Source organism: Bubalus kerabau, chromosome 4 (assembly GCF_029407905.1).
Source record: "Bubalus kerabau isolate K-KA32 ecotype Philippines breed swamp buffalo chromosome 4, PCC_UOA_SB_1v2, whole genome shotgun sequence".
Classification (NCBI taxonomy): domain Eukaryota; kingdom Metazoa; phylum Chordata; class Mammalia; order Artiodactyla; family Bovidae; genus Bubalus; species Bubalus kerabau.
Window position 1 is genome coordinate 110,870,590 of NC_073627.1, and position 21,494 is coordinate 110,892,083.

General features: G+C 40.2%; 1 protein-coding gene across 1 annotated transcript in view; it reads left to right on the plus strand.

Moving 5' to 3' along the window:
• The window catches only part of ENTREP1 (endosomal transmembrane epsin interactor 1), a 74,224-nt gene that overhangs the window by 24,955 nt on the left and 27,775 nt on the right, over positions 1-21,494 (plus strand). The window contains exon 3 of the mRNA XM_055578277.1: positions 16,288-16,398. Coding sequence (XP_055434252.1) covers positions 16,288-16,398 — 111 coding nt within the window. The remainder of the gene's footprint in view (positions 1-16,287; positions 16,399-21,494) is intronic.

The following is a 21,494-nucleotide window of genomic DNA, read 5'->3' on the forward strand; positions in this document are numbered from 1 at the left end:
GGGTTCAAATGATTTTCCGTCCAAAATTTGAAGGCACTGCTTGATGACTATTGTCACTGATGTAAATCTGATTCTTGTTGCTTAGTTGTTGTTCTGTTAGTCCCTCAGTCGTGTCCAGCTCTTTGTGACCCCATGGACTGTAGCCCGCCAGCCTCCTCCATCCATAGGATTCTCCAAACAAGAATACTGGGGTGGGTTGCCATTTCCTTCTTCATGTTCCTTAGTGGGCAACCACTTTTTCTATCTGGAAGCTTTTAGGATCTTCTCTTTACCTTGGTATTGATAAAGTTTAATTTTCAAGATAAAACCATGACTCTCAGGCCAGTACAAAATGAACATGTGTCAGTAACAAGGGAAAATTTGTTCAAAGCACAGTTGAGAAGCTCAGTGTTCATAGGTGATGTTAGGAGAAGACTGCTGGGATAAATAGAAAAACTGGTAGATATCCAGCAGTAAATTTCGAGGTTTTTCTATTACATTGGGCAGATTTTGTTTCCATCCTTACTGAAAAATAATCTACAACTTAAGCTCTGCCTTTCCAGAGTTGTAAAATGGCCAAATACCTGAATAGGTAAGTGGAACACCCAGTAATTTCTTTTGCCCATTTCCAAGTTACTGATAATTTTTCTGGCAGTCTTCTGAAATAACCTAAAGGTATATTTTGTGGGTCTTTTTTCCTTCATACTTTCGGACTGTTTTTACCCTTGAGTTTTTTAAAATTTGAAGACATGTTTCTTGGACGAAGGAGTGTGGTAGCTTACAGTCCATGGGGTCGCCAAGAGTTGGACATGAAAGAGCGACTTCACTTTCTTTTTCTTTTTCAACACGAAGCAGTTTCCTTTTATTATTTCTTTGATTATTTCCTTCCCTCCATTTGCTCTGCTCTGTCTTTCTAGAACACCCAGTAATCAGATGTTGGACCTCTTGAGTTGAGCTACTTTGTTTCTTAACTTTTCAAAGTCTTACACTTTTTATTTCTTTGTCTTTTTCTTTTCTGTTCTGTGAGTGAGCATGTTTTCTCCATGTGGGTCAGTAGTTCCAGTTGACATCTTGGTCCTTCTTTTTTGGGGAGTGTTATGTTTTTGAATGTCTGTTGACCCTTGATTATTCTAATTATGACTGAAGAACTAGGTTGGTAGTATTTTACTGTTTGTAATAATTTGCAGTAATAATAATAAACACACAAGTGAGATGTATGTATTAATATTAACCCACTAATCCTATAAGATGTTATTAGTATCTTTATTCTGAGGAAACCAAGACACAGAGGTTATGTAATTTGCCCAAGGTCATGTAGCTAGTAGTGACAGAGTTGGGATACACAGTTTTAGGTGGTATCTCTCTAGAGCCCATGCTCTTAATCACTACCCTTGCTTTTGTGGGTCTGTTTTCACAACAGGCTTGTCTCTTAAGGGGTGAGAGGATTGCCTGGAAGCCCTGTGCTGCTGAGTGGAGGGCTTTAGTTTAAAGTGTGCTTGAGAGAAGCAGATAATCCTTTTATGCCCAAAAGAAGATTTGACTTGGAGGGATTGTTCCATCAGGAGCCCTGTTTCCTCGGGTAGATGATTCAGTTCTTTTAGAAAGAAGTTCTTTAGTAATAGCTGATGGGCACATGCTTCTGCTTCTTGTTACTTTTGCACCTGCAAAAGCCTCTTCAATATATTTTTTAATGTTTTATTATGAAAGTTCTCAAACTTACAGAAAAGCTGAGCAAATAACATAATGAATTCTCATATACCTTCTACTTGGATTCAATAGCTTTTAACATTTTGCCTTACTTGCTATGTTTATATAAAATATTTTGTATATAACTATTGTGAAGTTTCAGACATGTGGTACTTTACCCCCATGTGCTTTAGGAGTTATCTCCTAAAAATAAGACATTCTTCTACCTCTCCATAATAACATTATCATAACTAAGAAAATTATTTGTAATTTCTTAATGCCATCTAATATTCAGCCCATATTTAAATTTTCTCAATTATTCCAAAATGTTATACAATTTTTATTAATCAGAAAACTCTTCAGCTGAAATATGATTTGTACACATTTTTATAAGTGTGAGTGTAAAGTTTGATGAATCATCCAAAAGTGAATACTCCTATGTAAGCCTGTTCTTTTTTACAAAAGTCAGGACTCAGTCAGGTTTCAGTCATTTCAGTGGACTATTCTGTCTCTTTGGTCCTCTGTATTATAGAATACTCTTCCTGCCATTTTTTTCCCCCATAAATTGAATTTGTGAAGAGATAAGTCCAATTGGCTTCTTCAGTCTTCATTCCCTCCCCATCTCCTTTCCTCCTCTTCTCTTTCTTCTCCTTCTCTTCCTTCTCCCTCTCCTTCTCCTCTTTCATTTTCTCCTATTCCTCCTTTTTCTTCTTTCTGTGCCATGGAAAATTTCAAATATACTTCTAACTTGAGGGAAATACAGCCGCCTCCACCCCATGCTCATTGCCCAGCTGCGCATGGTCAAGCTCATCTCATCTGCTCCCTAACCATTTCTCCTCTCCCTCACCACTGTATTGTTTTCACTTAAATCCCAGCCTTCACAGCATCTCCTCCTTAAATATTTCAGTGCATGTTTATAAAAGACACGGCCGGGAGCCCAGCAAGGGCTGCTGGCTAGAGCATGAACATGTGACCTCCTCATGTAACAGCCACCCAGCATGTCTTGAGAGGGCATGTCTGTGAGCAGTGTTCCAGGAGGCCCAGGTGGCTCAGGCGTCTTACCATCTAGGCTGGATGTCCCAGAATACCACCTCTGCTGAATTCTCTTGGTCAAACAAGTTCCTATGGGTACCTTAGGATCAAGGGGAGGTGTATTGGGAATTGTACTCCACGTCTTTTCCTTTTTGAAACAATTTTGTGATTCTTAGAAACTGTGGTAAAATGTACATATTTAAAATTTTATAATTTTAGCCATTTAAAAGTGTGTACAATGGCATTAAGTACATTGTACAAGTACAGTACAATGCTGTGCAATCAGCAGTACTCTCCATTTCCATAACTTTTTCATCATTCCCAACGGAAAGTCTGTATCCATTCAACCAGAACTCCAATTCTTCCTGGCTAATTACTGTTCTGCTTTCTATCTCTATGAATCTGACGACTCTAGGTACCTCATGTAAGTGCAATCATACATGTCCTTTTGTATCTGGTTTATTTCACTTAGCATAGTGTTTTCAAGGTTCATTCATGCTGTAGTATATGTCAGTACTTCCTTTTTAAGGTTGGATAATATTTCATTGTATATATTAGCCTTCACCTCTTGACATGAGGAACAGCCAGTGAAGTACAGAGCGAAGGACTTGATGGAAGCCATCATTGAGGACTGTTATCTCTAGGTAACTTTTCTAGAGCCATGATCTTCATTACTGGGGAGTCATAAAGTCTGATTCTAACTTGCTGAACCTTACGAAGCCAAGAGTAGAGATTTCCCTGATGGTCCAGTGGTTAAGACTCCAAACTTCCAATGCAGGGGGTGCAGGTTTGATTCCCTGGTTGGGGAACTAAGATCTCACCTGCTGTGCAGCCAAAAAGTTTTAAAAATAAAATAAAATTGGATCTTAAAAACATTTTTTTTTTTTTTAAAGAAGAAGCTAAGATCACAGTGTTCTTGATTCAGTGGGAAAATGTAACCTGGAGAAAGGGCTAGGAGCAGGGATAAAGGAAGGAAAAGCCCAACAGATGAAGGAAAAGCCCAACAGAGAAGGAAAGTGATGTCTCAAGAGTCATAGCTCTGCAATGTTATTTAAAACTTGCTGCTGCCTTTCTTATCTTCAAATCCAAATTTACTTCTGCCACCTTACTCCTGTGGGACAGAGCAGAACATGATCCTGAGCCTTTCACCTTGTTCAAAGAGCAAATCTCAGGCTGTCACCTCATCCTCTGATTATTTTGTCTTGAGACTCTCATCAGGATGTTTTCGTCTTAGTCCTCTGCTGCATTGCTGATGAAAACATGTGAATTCAGGGTGACAGAGCTTCCTCCGTCGTATCAGGGAACTGTGGAGCCAGACACATGATGAGTTCTGCCCCTTCTCTACTGGTTGCTTAGGTTGTGAGAAGAGTCACTTTCCTGAGAAATGAGGGGCATTGTGCTGAAAGGGAGCCCTGGGACACAGAGGATCTGTAAGAGAACAGGGCGGCGGGGAGGACCCCAGGAAAGGCAGAATTTCCTCTCACAAGCTGGGAGCCTTAAAAGTACCCTGAGATTTGTATTTGTGTGTTGTTGTTCAGTTTGTGACTCCATGGATTGCAGCGTGCCAGGCTTCCCTGCCCCTCGCCATTTCCTGGAGTCTGCCCAAGTTCATGTTCGTTGCATTGGTAATGCCGTCCAGCCATCTCATCTTCTGATGGCCCCTTCTCCTTCTGCCCTTAATCTTTCCCAGATCAGGGACTTTTCCACTGAGTCGTCTGTTCGCCTCAGATGACCAAAATACTGTATTTGCCTGTATATTTATTTATCCTTTGGCCATGGCACACAACATGAGAAATCTTAGTTTCCCAACCAGGGATTGAACCCCAGCCCCCTGCATGAGCAGTGCAGAGTCTTAACCACTGGACTACCAGGGAAGTCCTGAAATTTGTATATTTTTATCAGGAATTTGCATGTCTAAGTTGAAATTATTTTTTGCTCACCTCAAGACTATTCCAAACTAATGAAAAGTTGTGTCTTTCACTGGTTGGGAGAGGAAGAAGGCTTTCACTTCTATTGAAAAAGGAATTCAAAATAAATGTAATTATATTTTAGATATTTTATGAAAAGAGAGTCTGGGACAACCATAACATGAACAAATCTGACACTTAAACATCTCTGAGAGGAAAGAGAGACAGCTGTTTCTGTTCACAGCAACGGGCCTGTGTTTGGCTTGTTGGCAGGGAGCACCAGCCTGGACGTTGGTAATATATCTGCCAGGCTTCTGGAAGAAGTTTAAAAGATGTCAAGGGAGTGAAGCCTGGGAGCAGGTTCTCTTGGGATCTGAGTTGATTAAAGGTGCATTACAAACCAAGTCAGTGCGTGTGCTAGGTCCTGTAACAGGGTTAAAGCAGCCAGAGGCTGGGCTTTGTGAGTCACTGTGATTTATTATGTTTTGTTGGTTGCCATGGCACTGAACAGTCTATCAGAAGAGTCATTTAACTAAGCTAGTTCAGAAAGATTTTAGTTCGGTGTCTTCCTTTTTTCCCCCGGTGTCAGTGTGTTGTATTTAGATAACTTGGCCCTACAAGGGCCCCTTGATTCTACATCTGTGTATTAAAATGCTTCTCCAAACTGAATTAAAATTGTGAATGTTAAGAGTCAAATAAGTGTTTTTGTTCATTGTCATAGGTCCTATGACATTCATCCTATTAACCAGTGCCTGACCAGTAGTTTGGAGCTGGGACTTCTTGTCTCCGAGAACATGAAAGTTAGAATGTCAGTCACATTCCCAGCCAGATCGCATCGTGTTCTTGTTTCAGTGGGATAATGTAACCTGAATTCTATGCACTGGGTACTTAGTTCTTCCACCCACTCACTCACTGCCCCCACTCGTTCCTATGACATGATGGGAAAGGAGTCCCAGCCCTTCCCATCTTTGCTCCCCAGGAAGTGGTGAGTTCCACCAGGAGCAATCGCAGTAGCCATTTTCATGCAAGCAGTGATAGTCAATCTGGTGACTGCCTTTCAGGGCCTGTGTGTGTGTGTTCCACAATATTGATAAGGATGCATGATACCTCCAAATAGTGTTTATCATAAGAATCAATTTTCTTTCACTTATTCATTGATAGATTTGTTCATTCATTCAGTAATATTTAAGATGACCTATGTTTTTGTACCCCACTGGAGAAAAGTGTATTCTGATTTTCATTTATTTTCAACAGGATCATCTGATAAAAATAAGGCATCATGACTAAATGGGTACCAGTGATGTTTTCTTGGGAAATTAAAAGATGAAAGAGAGTGTGAAAGAAAAGGATTCTGAGGCAGTAGTAGTATTTTTTGAATTAAACCTTTTTGAGAAGTTTCTAATGGAAATAATTTGGTGAGCCTTTGATATTTAAATTGAAAAATACATACACAAATTCACTAATCTCATTCATGAGAAATAAATTCTGTTGTTTTGGCTTTCCTCATCGCTGTTGTAAGATTCAGTTTTCTCAGGACCACTGAGTAAATTTATGCTTGCCCATCATAACCTAATTGCCTCCCAAAGACCCCCACCTCCTAATACTGTCACTATGGGGCTAGGATTTCTATTTATGAGCTTGGGGGAACACAGACATTCAAACTATAGCAGTGGGTTTTATTTCATTTAAGAGGGTACTGCAAATTGTTCCTCTACTCTCCTATTCGTGGACATTTGGGTTGTTTTCCAGTTTTTGTGGGCATATGCCCACAAAAAGACATGTACAAGAAAGATCATAGCAATGGGTTCGTAATAATCCATCAATGTATACATTAATGCACCTGAGGGTGAATTGCTGAATCATAGGATGATAGATACTTAACTTCATTCGCAACTGCCACTAGTTTCCCATAGTGGTGGTACCATTTTCTAATTGCTGCTTAGACTCTCAGCCAGTTCTGTCTTTAGCCTCACTGTTACATCCAGAGGTATCTGCTGCCACCCATTTTTGAACATGTGGCGACTGAGGAATAAATTCTTGTGTTTGGGCTTTCGTCATTGCTGTTGTAGGATTCAGTTTTCTTAGGAGCCCTGAGTCAATTCATGCTTGCACACTGGCTTTCTAACTTCTAAAATTTTTCCTCTTGGTCCTTATGAATTTCTGCATTAAAAATATTTCCTTTATTGTCAATTTAATGGGTTTTCAGGACTTAGTAGAACTAAATGCTTATGTTCAATTCACTATTTTAAACTTATTCATTTAAGCTACTCTACCTTCACACAATTAGTGAAACTATTTATTTAAAGATACATAGTTTATTTTCACGTGAATCTTAAGTTTAGAGCAGTAGGGAACTAAGAAGCAAAATAAAACTCCTTATGCAGCAGGGAAAGGTCAGTCTATTTAGAGATAGAAATATTATATCAAAAAGGACTCAACAATACCAAGCTGTGATAGCCATAATTATTTAATGATGTTATGTGAGAAAAGTTATAACAAACCTAGACAGTGTATTGAAAAGAAGAAGCATCTTTTTGCTGACAAAGGTCTGTATAATCAGTAGTCATGTACAGATGTGAGTTGGACCATAAAGAAAGCTGAGTGATGAAGAATAGATGCTTTAGAATTGTGGTGTTGGAGAAGACTCTTGAGAGTCCCTTGGACAGCAAGGAGATCAAACCAGTCAATTCTAAAGATTTCTACCCTGAATATTCACTGGAAGGACTGATGATGAAGCTGAAGCTCCAATACTTTGGCCACCTGATGCAAAGAACTGACTCATTGGAAAAGACCCTGAGGCTGGGAGTGATTGAGGGCAGGAGGAGAAGTGGACGACAGAGGATGAGATGGTTGAATGGCATCACTGACTGAATGGACATGGGTTTGAACAAACTCTGGGAGATGGTGAAGGACAGGGAAGCTTGGTGTGCTGCAGTCCATGGGTCACAAAGAGTCGGACTCGGCTGAGTGACTGAACAACAACGTGATGGAAATTATGAAGAATTTTCAGCAGGTTGGAATAAGCAAATTACAGGTGATGTTTCTTATTGGATGGCTTCCCCAGACTGATTCTTTTATTGGGTCACTTAATTGAGACCTGGAATGGACTGGGGACACATTTGCAAGAGATCAGTGTTACGGTGAATTCCAGATACTCAATTGAAGAACATACCTCCAAGGATTTCCCTGGGAGGCCCAGTGGTTAAGACTCCACACTTATATTACAGGGGGATAGGTTCCATCCCTGGATGGGAAATTTAAGATCCCACATACTGTGTGGGGTGGCCAAAAAATAGAAAAGAAAAGACAAACATACCTTTTGTGGCAAGCTACCTGGTGTATAAGTATCAGAAGATACATATGATTCAAGTTAGTAACAATGAAACTGAAACCGTAAAAGGCTTAACTCATATTGCCAGTCCTTGTGAAAGGACCACCTCTTTGGATCTTGGATTTTGCATTTTTCTCTTGAAAGCCAAGGATGCAGTGAGGCAAACTCTCTACTTCTTGGGTCCCTCAGTCTTTCATGGCTAAAATATAAATTCTAGAAAGACTTTTCTCCGTGAATGCTGGGCTTTTGTGTTTCTTGTTGGTAAATCCTAACTGCCCAGGTGGCGTTAGTGGTAAAGAACCCACTTGCCAATGCAGGAGTTGAAAGAGATGCGAGTTTGGTGCCTGAGTTGAGAAGAACCCCTGGAGGAAGGCATGGCAACCCACTCCAGTATTCCTGCCTTGAGAATTTGCATGAACAGAGGAGCCTGAGAGGAGCCTGATGGGCTACAGTCCATAGGGTCGCACAGAGTCGGACACAACTGAAGTGACTTAGCGTGCATGCACACACACATGTTGGTAAATCACAGTGAGGAATTGGCTTCAGTAGAATTCAGGGGCTGTAACCCATGGGGTTCACTTCGTTGAGCAAGTAATATTCAGTTTGAAGTGAGAAAAATAAGAGGCTTAAAGAACAGGGAAAAAATTAGGTTAAATGTATGGAAAAATTTTATAGAGAAGGTCTTGGCAAAATCCTATAAAGATAACCTGACAGGAAGTTCATTAAGGGCCAGTTCACAAAGATCTGTGCAGGGTGTAGTCCTGACAGGGGAAGGTAGTCAGAGTCTAGAATTTGGGATCATGTACTGAGGAGCCCTTGAGAAGACCTGTGGCTTTTCATGAGGGACACAGCCAACCTGAAGCTGCAGAGAAGGAACCAGGAGAATAATTACTCCAACCTCATCCTCCTCTCTCCCTTGGGTCTTCTTCCAGGGCACCCACTGACTGAACCAAACCAGATACCAGAGGGCAGAGTAGCCCCATTGATACAGTCTGCAGATCAGTCTCCCCGAGAGGAGGGGAGAAGTATGGGGAGCAGAGAGAGGATCTGGAGGGGCCAATAGGAGACACCTCACACACATGTGTCAATGGTCAGCATGCTGGAGTGAGTTCCTAAAGCAGGCTTCAGAGAGAATTTATGGAAGAGTTTTGGAAATAATGTACCTACAGATTATGACAGGTAGACTGCAGTAACTGACTATCCTTTCCAGCTGCCGTAAATGCGGGGGGCAGGCATGCATCGCAAGTGTAAGAACAAGTTGCTGCTGCTGGAAACCAGTGCAACACATTTTGTGAAATTCATTTTATAATAAAAAGTCTTCCCCACAAAGGCAAAACGCCTATTGTTAGCAGTAGTAAAACTGGTTGCCTAGTATTTTGCAGCATATAAAAGATTTTCATGTGCATCATTTTGTGTTATTCCCTCATTAATCTTGGAAAGTACCTGGGATGATAGATCTTTTTTTTAAAACTTATTATATTGATGTATAGTTGATTTACAGTGTTGTGTTAATTTCTGGTATAGAGCAAAGTGGTTTAATTATACATATAAGTACATTATTTTTCATATTCTTTTCCATTATGGTTTATCATGGGATATTGAATAGAGCTCCCTGTCTTATACAGTAGAACCTTATTGTTTATTTATTCTATATATAATGGTTTTTATCTGCTAATCCCAAACTCCCAGTCCATCTCTCCTTTACCCTCTCTCCTGCTTGGCAACCACAAGTCTGTTCTTTATGTCTGTGAGTCTGTTTCTGTTTCGTAGGTAAATTCATTTTTGTCATATTTTAGATTCCACGTATAAGTACTATCATGATATTTGTCTCTCTCACACTTACTTCACTTAGCATGATAATCTCTAGGTCCATCTATGTTATTGCAGATGACATTCTTTCTTTCTTTTTTGTGACTGAGCAGTATTCCATTGTATATATATCCTACTACATTGTCTTTATCCATTCATCTGTAGATGGACATTTAAGTTGTTTCCATGTCTTGCATATTGTAGAGATGCATATATTTTTTCAAATTAGAATTCTGTCCAGAATATGCCCCAAGTGCTATTGCTGGATCATATGGTAACTCTCTTTTTTGGAAAACCTCCCTGCTGTTTTCCATTGTGGCTGCACCAATTTACATTCCTACCAACACTGTAGGAGGATTCCCTTTTCTCCACAGCCTCTCCAGGATTTGTGGTTTGTTGACTTTAATAATGGTTATTCTGACTGGTGTGAGATGGTACCTCATCGTAGTTTTGATTTGCATTTCTCTAATAATCAGTGATGTTAAGCATCTTTTCATGTGCATGTTGGCTATCTGTATATCTTATTTGGAAAAATGTCAGTTTAGATCTTCTGCCCACTTTTCAATAGGGTTTTTTTTTTGTTGTTGTTGTTGAGTTGTATGAGCTACTTATTTATTTTGAAAATTAAGCACCTGTCGGTTGAATCATTTGCATGTATTTTCTCCCAGTAGGACAATAGACCTTCCTAACAGATGAGAAAAGCAAGTCTTGTAGAAATAGAGATTGTCTAAGGTATCACGGCAAGCAAGGGGAAAGCCTGAATTTGAACCAAGTGTCCTGATGAAAAATTCAGGTGCCTTCCACAAAGAGAAATCCAGATCACATGCAATGATTTTTTAAAGGCAAAAATTGTTGACAATAGAAGAAAATACCAGTATAAGAAATTCTGCTTTCAAGGTATAACTGAGTGGGCTTTTGACTATGATGTTCTTTACTAGTAGCTGATTTTTTACTGTCTTCTGTTTGAGACGACTGCATCTGGTGATAGATAGGGTGGATGTTTGAGTCTTGGAAGTTATACCATTATAACTAGGTAAAAGCCAGATGAGTCCATTCTGAAGGTCCATTTAAATCCTGAGTCCCATATAACTCCAATATTTCATAAAGTTGAGCCTGATTTAATCTCTGAAAGACATGTGCTTGGTATCCTAATAGCCACCATGTCTGATATATGCTACAGTGATCTACACTAGAGTGATTAGGTGACCATTTGGCCAGTGTTTGGCCAGAGTTATAATAACAGTAATAAAAAATCCATATCAGGAATAAAGTTGGGAAAGAGTGCATGGCAATTTTGTACACAGCCTGTGTGCCTTGGGGCAGGTCTTTATTCTGAGGTTTGCAGGTGGCCATTCTGGTGATGTGACTTTGACTTCTCACTAGCAGCCCCTCCACTGTAGAAGAGAAGCCAACCCATTAGGCAGTGAATCCCTGGAGCTTTCTCTCATCTTTGTTGTTCTGACATTATATGATCTCACCCTGCTGTCTTGACAGCTGGACTCAGAATTTTCTTCCTTATTTAAAAAAATATATATTAAGTATAATTTATATAAACTCCAGATCATAAGTATTCAACTAGCTAAGCTTTGACAGTTGGATACACCCATGTAGCCAATATCCAAAACAAGAGAGAAAACATTTTTATCACTCCAGAAAGTTGCCTTATATCTTCTTAATCAGTCCCCTCACATCACACCTCCTCTGGGAGGGCAACTGCTCTTCTGATTTCCCTCACCATGATTGTCTGTTCCTGAACTTCATGTAAGTGGAATCCTACAGTATCTGGCCTGTTTTACTCAATGTAATGTCTTTGAACTGCATGTTGTTTTTGTGTATCACCAGTTTGTTCCTTTTTACTGCTGGAGGTATTCCATCATTTAAAAGGACCACAATTTGTTTATATATTCTTCTGTTGTTGGTTATTAGAGCTCTTTTCATCTTTTCATTTTTGGCCCAGTTTGAATAATGCTAAAGTAAATGTCCCTTTGTAAGTCCTTTTGTGGGCAATTGCATTTATTTCTTTGGTCTATTCCCAGCAGTGAAATTGTAGGTATATATTCAGATTTTTTGCAGATAAAAAGTTTATTCATTTTAATTGGAGGATAATTACTTTTCAATATTGTGATGATTTTTGCCATACATCAACATGAATCAGCTGCGTGTATACATGTGTCCCCCCATCCTGAACCCTCCTCCCACCTCCCTTCCCACACTATCCCTCTGGGTTGTCCCAGAGCACTGACTCTGGGTGTCCTGCTTCATGCTTTGAATTTGCACTGATTATCATTTTACATATGGTGATGTACATGTTTCAGTGCTATTCTCTCAAATCATCCCACCTTCACCTTCTCCCACTGAGTCCAAAAGTCTGTTCTTTACATCTGTGTCTCCTTTGTCGCCCTGCATGTAGGATTGTCGTTACCATCTTCTTTGTTTTCAGTTGCTCAGTCATGTCCGACTCTTTGTGATGCCGTGGACTGAAGCATGCCAGACTTTCCTGTCCTTCACCATGTCCTGGAGCTTGCTCAAACTCATGTCCATTGAGTCAGTGATGCCATCCAACCATTTTGTCCATTGTCATCCCCTTCTCCTCCTGCCTTCAGTCTTTCCTAGCATCAGGGTCTTTTCTAATCAGTTGGTAAAGTATTCACTTCAGGTAGCCACAGTATTGGAGCTTCAGCTTCAGCATCAGTCCTTCCAATGAATATTCAGGATTGATTTCCTGAATCAGGTAGCCAAAGTATTGGAGCATCAACTTCAGCATTGGTCCTTTCAATGAATATTCAGGATTGATTTCCTTTAGGATGGACTGGTTTGATCTCCTTGCAGTGCAAGAGACTCTCAAGAGTCTTCTCCAACACTACAGTTCAAAAGCATCAATTTTTCAGTGCTCAGCCTTCTTTATAGTCCAGCTCTCACATCCATACATGACTATTGGAAAAACCATAGCTTTCACTATATGGACCTTTGTTGGCAAAGTCATGTCTCTGCTTTTTAATATGCTGTCTAGATTGATCATAGCTTTTCTTCCAAGAACTAAGCATCTTTTAATTTCATGGTTGCAGTCAGCATTCGCAGTGATTTTGGAGCCCAAGAAAATAAAGTCTGTCACTGTTTCCATTGTTTCCGCATCTATTTGCCATGAAGTGATGGAACCAGATGCCATGATCTTAATTTTTTGAATGTTGAATTTTTAAGCCAACTTTTTAAAGCTGTGTCATATAGCATTTCTATTCCCAGTTTTTTAAGGAACCTCCACACTGTTCTCCATAGCAGCTATACCAGTTTGCATTCCCACCAGCAGTGTAAGAGGTTTCCTTTTTCTTCACACCCTCTCCAGCATTTACTCTTTGTAGACTTTTAAACTTTTTGACGATGGCCATTCTGACCAGTGCGAGATGATACCTCATTGTGGTTTTGATTTGCATTTCTCTAATGATGAGTGATGTTGAGCATATTTTCACATATTTATTAGCCATCTGTATGTTTTTTATTTTAGAATAGTTTGAGTTTTACAGAAGTGTTTCCCAGGTGGCACTAATGGTAAAGAATCCACCTGCCAATGGATGAGATGCAGGAGACGAGTGTTCAATCCTTGGGTTGGGAAGATCCCCTGGAGTAGGAAATGGCAGCTCATTCCAGTATTCTTGCCTGGAAAATTCCATGGAAAGAGGATCCTGGTAGGCTATACTCCATGGGGCCTCAGAGAGTCAGACACGACTGTGTAAGCACAGTTTTATAGAAATATTGCATAGATAGTACAGAGTGGTCCTGTATACCGCATACCCAGTTTCCTCTATTATTGATATCTGACATTGGCGTGGTACATTTGGCACCATTAATGAACCAGTATTGATATACTGAAAGTGAAAAGTGCAAGTGCTAGGTGCTTAGTAGTGTCCAACTCTTTGCAACCCTGTGCACTATAGCCCTCAAGGCTCCTCTGTCCATGGAATTCTCCAGGCTAGAATATTAGAGTGGGTTGCCATTTCCTTCTCCAGGGAATCTTTCCAACCCAGGGATCGAACCCTGGTCTCCTGCATTGCAGGTAGATTCTTTACCGTCTCAGCCCCCAGGGAAATCCATTGATATATTATTAACTAAAGTCTGTACTCTTCAGAGTTCCTTAGTTTCTGCCCACTGTCCTTTTTCTGTCTATGATTCCATCCCAGGACACCACATTACATTTCAGTGTCATATCTCCTTGGGATCCTCCTGGCTGTAACAATTTCTCAAACTTTCAAGTTTTGAGGACCTTGACTGTTTTGCAGAATACTGGTCAGGTATTTTTTAAAATGTATTTCAATTGGGATTATCTGATGTTTTCTCATGAATCGACTGAAGTTTTTATGAATTTGGGTGAGGAAGATCACAGAGTAAAGTGCCATCTTTATCAGAGATGTCAAGAATGTTGGGTGTCAATATCACTTATCAGTAATATTAACCTTGGTCACCTCGTTAATTTACTGTTTGTTGGGTTCACTGGAAAGTTACTCCCCTTCCTCTTTCCATATAGTTTTCTAAAGTGTTGGTACTATTTTATACTTGGACAAGCAGTGTTTGAGAGTCCACATGCTCCTTATCCTCACCAACACTTGCTCTTGTCAGTCTTTAATTTTAACCATTCTAGTTAGTGTGAGGTAATCCCTCTGTGGTTTTAATTTGCATTCAGTGATGACTGTTGATGTTGAGCACTTTTTCATCTGCTTCTTGGCTATTCATATATCTTTTTTTTATTTTATTTTATTTTATTTTTAAACTTTACATAATTGTATTAGTTTTGCCAAATTGTGACATTTCTGTTCAAGTCTTTTGCCTGATTTTTAAAATTGAGTTATTTGTCTTTTTATTATTGAGTTGGGGAGTTGTTTGTATATTCTAGACATAGCTTCTTTATTCAATATAGGCATGAAATGTTTTCTCCCAGTCGGTGGCTTGCCTATTGATTTCTTACTGATGTCTTTTGATGTGCTGGATTTAAGATTCTACTGAAGAGATTTGTGGTCCAGTGTTGGGTAATAGACTCTCACCCATTCTAAATCTGATGCTGCTAATTTTCAGTTATGAAGATTAGTGGTGGGCTGGTGGGTATAAGGATTATAGCTATGTTTTCTTTTCAAGTCATCTGATATTCATTAAAAGAAAATTTCCAAAGGAAAGTTCAAGATTCCCCATAGTAACAGTAATTGTGTTGTTCAGTGTGAAGATTCCAGAGGTACTCTTTGAGTAGCAACTGCCAGGACATGGAAGAAAGCCATGTAAGAAGACCATGTCCTGTCTTTTGCTAATTATGAATTCTCATTTCCCAAAAAGCTTAGGCACGATCAGGGATGACAGTAAAAAGGGGGCTCTTGCATGGGAGCACAGTGCAAGTCCAGTTTACAGACAGAGAGGAAGCTGGCCTGGGAAATGGCAACACAGAGGCCACTTCCAGCATTTTCCCCAAGATTTGGTGACAGGGCGCATAATCCTTTTACCAATTAACAAAAAAGGAGAGAAGCAGAAGCCAGACTTGGTGAAAAACAAGTCTCCTTGTCCATCGGTCAGGAAAGAGTCTTCAGTCAGGTTCAGGAAGGGTCTGGATTCTTAGACTCAGTTGTTTACAGTTCTTCAACTCCTCTTGGAGAGGAAAGAAGAATTCCTCTTAAGAAAAGGGACATCATGTAATATTGAATATTGACTCATACGTTGGGTCTGGGGGATACTTTCAAGCTTCTTGAAATACCAGTAGTAAGGAAAGAGCTTTCTCTAGACTTCACATGTTAACTCATTTACCAGCCAGTCCTGACATATTGACTCCCTGAAATGACGTTTGGTTCTAAAACTGATAATCATTAGTTTCAATCTTTCATATTTGCAAAAGATTGAAAATCTTTCAGGTTTTAAGTCTTCTGCAAATATGTTTGAAAAATCAGGTTGAAAAATCCTTTGTAGTTTCTAATTTGTGCTAAGTAAATACTGGCTTCTTGATTGATTTCTGTCAATTCTTAATCATTTAGCATAGTATTTGTAATATTTAACTTTGGAGATGAGTACTTGGAAGATCATTGCATGCCTTTTCTTTAGTACCAATGGTGTTTGGAACTGAAAAAAAGATTCACCTTTATTTTATTTTTACACATATACTATGATTTCTGGCTGGTAATGGCTCTGAACTCCTTGATTTTCCTGGATTCCACTTATGTTCTAGAATTCTCCATTTATCCAATTACCATGATTCTATAAAATTTGGAAGAAATAACAGTGGCTCAAGGAGGAAATAGCCATGGCTTAATGTCATGTACAGCTAAAAGTCAGGACTCTATTATTTGCAAAGAGGAAGAAAAATAGGGACTTGAAATTGAGAAGACTTGAGCGTCAGTGGCATTCCTCAGCACAATTTAAAGCATTCTAAAAAGTGGGGGGGAAAGTTTGCCCATTAAAAACATGATTCTGGCTTTTTTTTCCTTTAGGAAAAGAATGAGTCTTTTTACTTAGAAAAAAATCTGTCTCTGAATTTAGCCGTCATCTTTTCTCTAACTGCCTCTTTTCTTGCTGTTTCAGGTGAATCTCTTTGTGCTGCTGTCTGTGGTGTGTGTCCTCCTGAATTTAGCCGGATTTATTCTTGGCTGCCAGGGTGCTCAGTTTGTGTCCAGTGTGCCCAGGTGTGATCTGGTAAGCTGTCCTGAAACATCACTTTGTGCCTGTGCCAACCGTGGCCTGCCCAGCATTCTTGGGTGCCAGTGTGTGGCTGGACACAGGATCACGCAGTGTCCTAAAGTGAGACCTGAAGTTGGTAAAAGAAAGTGCGAAAACAAAATAAAGAACTAACTGCTAATTATTTTACTCAGATTGTTGATTAGTTTTTCTAAAGCAGGGACCAGCCAGTAGAACCCCCAAACCACAGACTATAATGCATCATTAGTCAGTGAATAGATGGATCAGTTGTCCACAGTCAGGATCTATCTGCTCTCGTCTAAAGAGGAAAGATGGATATTATCAGAATTCAGGTTAGCAGTCCTTTATCTGAAACTTCTGGAGGCCTTTCAGCATTCAGAGTTTTTCCAGTTTTTAGAAGATAAATGTGACACATAGACTGTTTATTCTTTAACACCTCAGTTGAGTTGGGAGACAGCAGACTGTAATCAATATTTTTGGTGTCCAGAGCTTTGGGGATTTCAGAATCATAGACAAGAGGTTGTGAACCTGTACTATCCCAATTTTTTTTTCTAATTTTTAATTGTAAAATATATATAGCATAAAATATACCATCTTAACCATTCACTAGTGTTGAATACATTCACCTCATTGTGCAGCTAATCTTCAGAACTCTTTCCATCCTGCAAAGCTGACATTATACATTTTATTTTATTTAAAAAATTATTTATTTATTTATGGCTGCACCGGGTCTCATTGCTGCGTACCGGCTTTCTCCAGTTGCAGAGGGTGGGGCTCCTCTCTGGTTGCAGTTCGTGGGCTTCTCATTGTGGTGGCTTCCCTTGTTGTGGTGCATGGGCGCAGTTGCCCACTGCATGTAGAGTCTTCCCAGACTAGGGATCAAACCCATGTCCCTTGCATGGTGGGCAGGTTCTTGACCACCGGGGAAATCCAACACTATATTTTAAACTGCTACTCTCCATTCCCTCTTCCCTCTGGCCTCTGTCAACCACTCTTCTACTTTATGATGCTATGGATTTGACTGCTCTGGTTGTCTGATATAAGTGGGATCACCCAGTATTTGTCTTTTAGTGTTTATTTCACTTAGTATAACACCCTCAATACATCTGCATGTTGTAGTATGTGTCAAAATTTCCTTTCTTTTTAAGGCTGAATGATAAATATTTCACTGTATGCAGAGGTCACGTTGTGTTCACCCTTCACCCATTGGAGGACACTAGCATTCTTTCTACCTTTTGGCTGTTGTAAACAATGCTGTCATGGAAGTGGGTCAATTCTCTGGAGTATGTGCCCAGAAGTAAAATTTCTGGCCATCTCTGAACTTTTTAAGAGGACTTTTCCATCACAAATATCTCCCTGTGGCAAAAAGCAAAAGAAGTGGACTCCTGGGAATTCCCTGACCATCCAGTGGTTAAGACTCCATGCTCCCAATGTGGGGGGCACAGGTCAGGAAACTAAGATTCAGCATGTCTCACGACATGTCCCCCCCTCCCCAAAAGTGGACTCTTTATGAGTTATAGTGAACCTCATCTATTTGGAACTTGGTTCCATGGCATTCTCACCCAGTCAAAACCAGCAGGATGCAAGTGAAGGCCAGCATGTCTCTTACAACGCTGTGATGGAATCCGTGCAGGAAGCTCATGATCTCCCCAGATGGGAAGATTCCTCGGGGACTCAGTAAAAACTTGTTGCTCTTAACCACCCTTCACAGTTTTAAAAAAGTTTTTGTCATTTTGTTGCTTAATAACCTTAAGTTTTGGAAGCACAGTCTCACAGTGTTTCCTGATGTTTCAGGCCCTCTGTGACTTGCCCTTGTCCCTGTCTCCCACTGTAATCCAGCCCAAGCCCACAAGCCACCTAGGTTCCTGCCCTACTTTGCTGTTCTGACAATGCCTCTCTCCCCTGACCACTCCCTGTCCTTTACGTCTCTGTTCATCCAAATAGGATTCACCTTTTAATGCCTCATTCAATGATTATCTTTTAAAGGAAGTAGTCCCTGATCCCCAGAGAAGATAATCTTCCAGAATTCCTGTCTGTCCATCTCTGAAACATTTCTCCTTTTGTTTTTTTGGGCTAAAGGTGTTCATACACTTGTCTTTTCTCTTGTCCTGTTCTGGAATCTCCACGAGGACAGTGTCTGGCTCTCCATCTTCTGGGGAGTTTTCAACAGCAGTTCCTCGCACACTTCTTTATATACACAGAGTTCCCAGAAAAAAATTTTAAACAAGGCTCGATCTCCCTGTCACTAATCACACAGAAAATTGGAAGGGACAAAGAGAATAGACACAGCAGAGAAGTGAAAAGTCATAATACACTGAAAGGTAATTCAACAAAAGAGTAGCGTCTATTCTATGCAAGACACCATACTAGAGACTGCAGAGAGTAGAAAGAAAAGTCAGGCATCATTTCTGACCTAGAAGTTTATCACATAGCACGGGGAGTGGGGTCACTGCGGCCAGTGCTTGATCAGTGTGTGTGGAGGGAATGAATAAATGACTGCATGCAGCCATCAGAGTGAGACATGGTGCTCTGGGTATGCAAAAGAAGAAGGTCTTGGACCCTTGGGAAGGTGGGAAAATATCTGGAACATCGGCATTTGAGATGGGCCCTGAACGATAATAAGTAAAGGGAGTGAGTTGAAACCAGGAGAGGAGAGGATTCCAAGTGCAGTGGTCAGAAGTTAGCCCAGGTGGTAGATCACTGGGGGCTCTAGAACAAGCAGAAGCCAAACTGCAAGGTGTAAAGGTCCATACGGTTGACTTTTCTGAGAAATTCTATGGTTCTTTACCTTGACTGCTGTTAGAATCACCTGGGGAACTTTTTAAAAAGAATATCTAAGCTTGGGCCCTATACTCAGATATTCTCAGTTGCCCTGAAGTGGGGGCCTGGACATCAGTATTTTTTTAAAGCTTTTAAATATATTTTTAATTAAAAAAATTCCCCACTACCACAAAACCAACTCTGAGATTGTTTCTGATTATATGATTGTAAAAATTGGACAATCCATAAAAGTGTGGGATGGAACTTAAAAATCATTTGAAACCTCAGTGTTCTGGGATATCATAGTTAATCATTTGATGCTTTTTTTGTGTGTCTTTATGAATAAAAACATTCATCAACAGGACCGTATTGTAGTTGGTTTTCATTAGAGAGCCTGTTTGACAAGTGGGGTCTTTCTGAGGAAGGGATGTTTTCCTTCCCTCTTTGCCTCACCACCCACATGTCATTCCAAATCCACAGTAATAAGCTAGGGGTTTCCTTTCATGTTTTCACACTTATGTAACCTTGCATAGATGTGTCTGGGGTAGAGCTTTGTTGTTGTTCAGATGTTCAGTCATGTCCAACTCTTTGTGACCCCATGGACTGCAGCACGCCAGGCTTCCCCATCCTTCACTGTTTCCTGGATCTTGCTCAAACTCATGTCCATTGAGTCACTGATGCCATCCACCGATCTCATCCTCTGTTGTCCCCTTCTTCTCCTGCCTTCAATCGTTCCCAGCATCAGGGTTTTTTCCAGTGAGTCAGCTCTTTGCTTCAGGTGGCTCAAGTATTGGAGCTTCATCTTCAGCATTGGTCCTTCCAATTGAATATTCAAGAATGATTTCCTTTAGGATAGACTGGTTTGATCTCCTTGCAGTTCAAGGGACTCTCAAGAGTCTTCTCCAATACCACAGTTCAAAAGCATCAGTTCTTCAGCGCTCATCCTTCTTTATGGTCCAACTCTCACATCCATACATAACTACTGGAAAAATCATAGCTTTGACTATTTGGACCTTTGTTGGCAAAGTAATGTCTCTGCTTTTTAATATGCTGTCTAGGTTTGCCATGACTTATTTTTCAAACATGGAATCTGTTGTATCCACTTACCTGTATATTGTTTTTCTGACTTAAAATTACATGAGGTACAGCTCTAACATCTTTTATTCCCCCTTTGAGCAGCTCAGTTCTCCGTTGTCTTGTTGTCTGTTGTGGCTTGGGTTTTGGCCGATAAAAGCAATGCTGCTATGAATACCACTCTGCATATCCCCACGGGAGCTGTTGACCTAAGTGGGCTAGTCTCCCAGGACAGGGATTGTTCTTCTGTTTGTCTCGTCTTTTTATAGCTCATTCAGCCATTTGATGATTTTATTCTTTTTTTTTTTTTAATTAAGATAAAATTTGCCAACAGTTAAATGACCAGGTCTCAAGTGCACAGTTCATCAAGTTTTGACCAGTGTGTGTATTCATCATGACAAGTACCCTCCTGTTCAGACAAGATAGGGAGCATTTTCATTACTTTAGAGAGTTCTTTGCTGCCTCCTTTCAGCCAATTTCAACTTTCTCATAGGCAACCACTGTTCCAATTTCGTTCACCATAGATTAGTTTTGCCTGTTCTTGAACGTCACACAAGTGGAGTCATGTGGTATGTACCTTTTTGTGTCTGACCTGTCTAGCTCAGCATGATGTTTTTGAGATTTATCCATGTTTTGGGGGTCATATCAGTTGTTTGCTTTTTTAAAAAATTAATTAATGTGTTTAACTGGAGGCTAATTACCTTACAATATTGTAGTGGTTTTTGCCATACATTGACATGATTCAGCCTCGGGTGCACATGTGTTCCCCATCCTGAACCCCCCTCCCACCTCCCTCCCCATCCCATCCCTCAGGGTCATCCCAGGGCACCAGCCCTGAGCACCCTGTCTCATGCATCGAACCTGGACTGGCGATCTGTTTCACATATGATAATATACATGTTTCAATGCTGTTCTCTCAAATCCTCCCACCCTCGCCTTCTCCCAGAGTCCAAAAGACAGTTCTTTACATCTGTGTCTCTTTTGCTGTCTCACACATAGGGTCATCGTTACCATCTTTCTAAATTCCATATATATGCGTTAGTATACTGTATTGGTGTTTTTCTTTCTGGCTTACTTCACTCTGTATAATAAGCTCCAGTTTCATCCACCTCATTAGAACTGATTCAAATATATTCTTTTTAATGGCTGACTAATACTCCATTGTGTATATGCACCACAGCTTTCTTATCCATTTGTCTGCCGATGGACATCTAGGTTGGTTCCATGTCCTGGCTATTGTAAACAGTGCTGCAATGAAC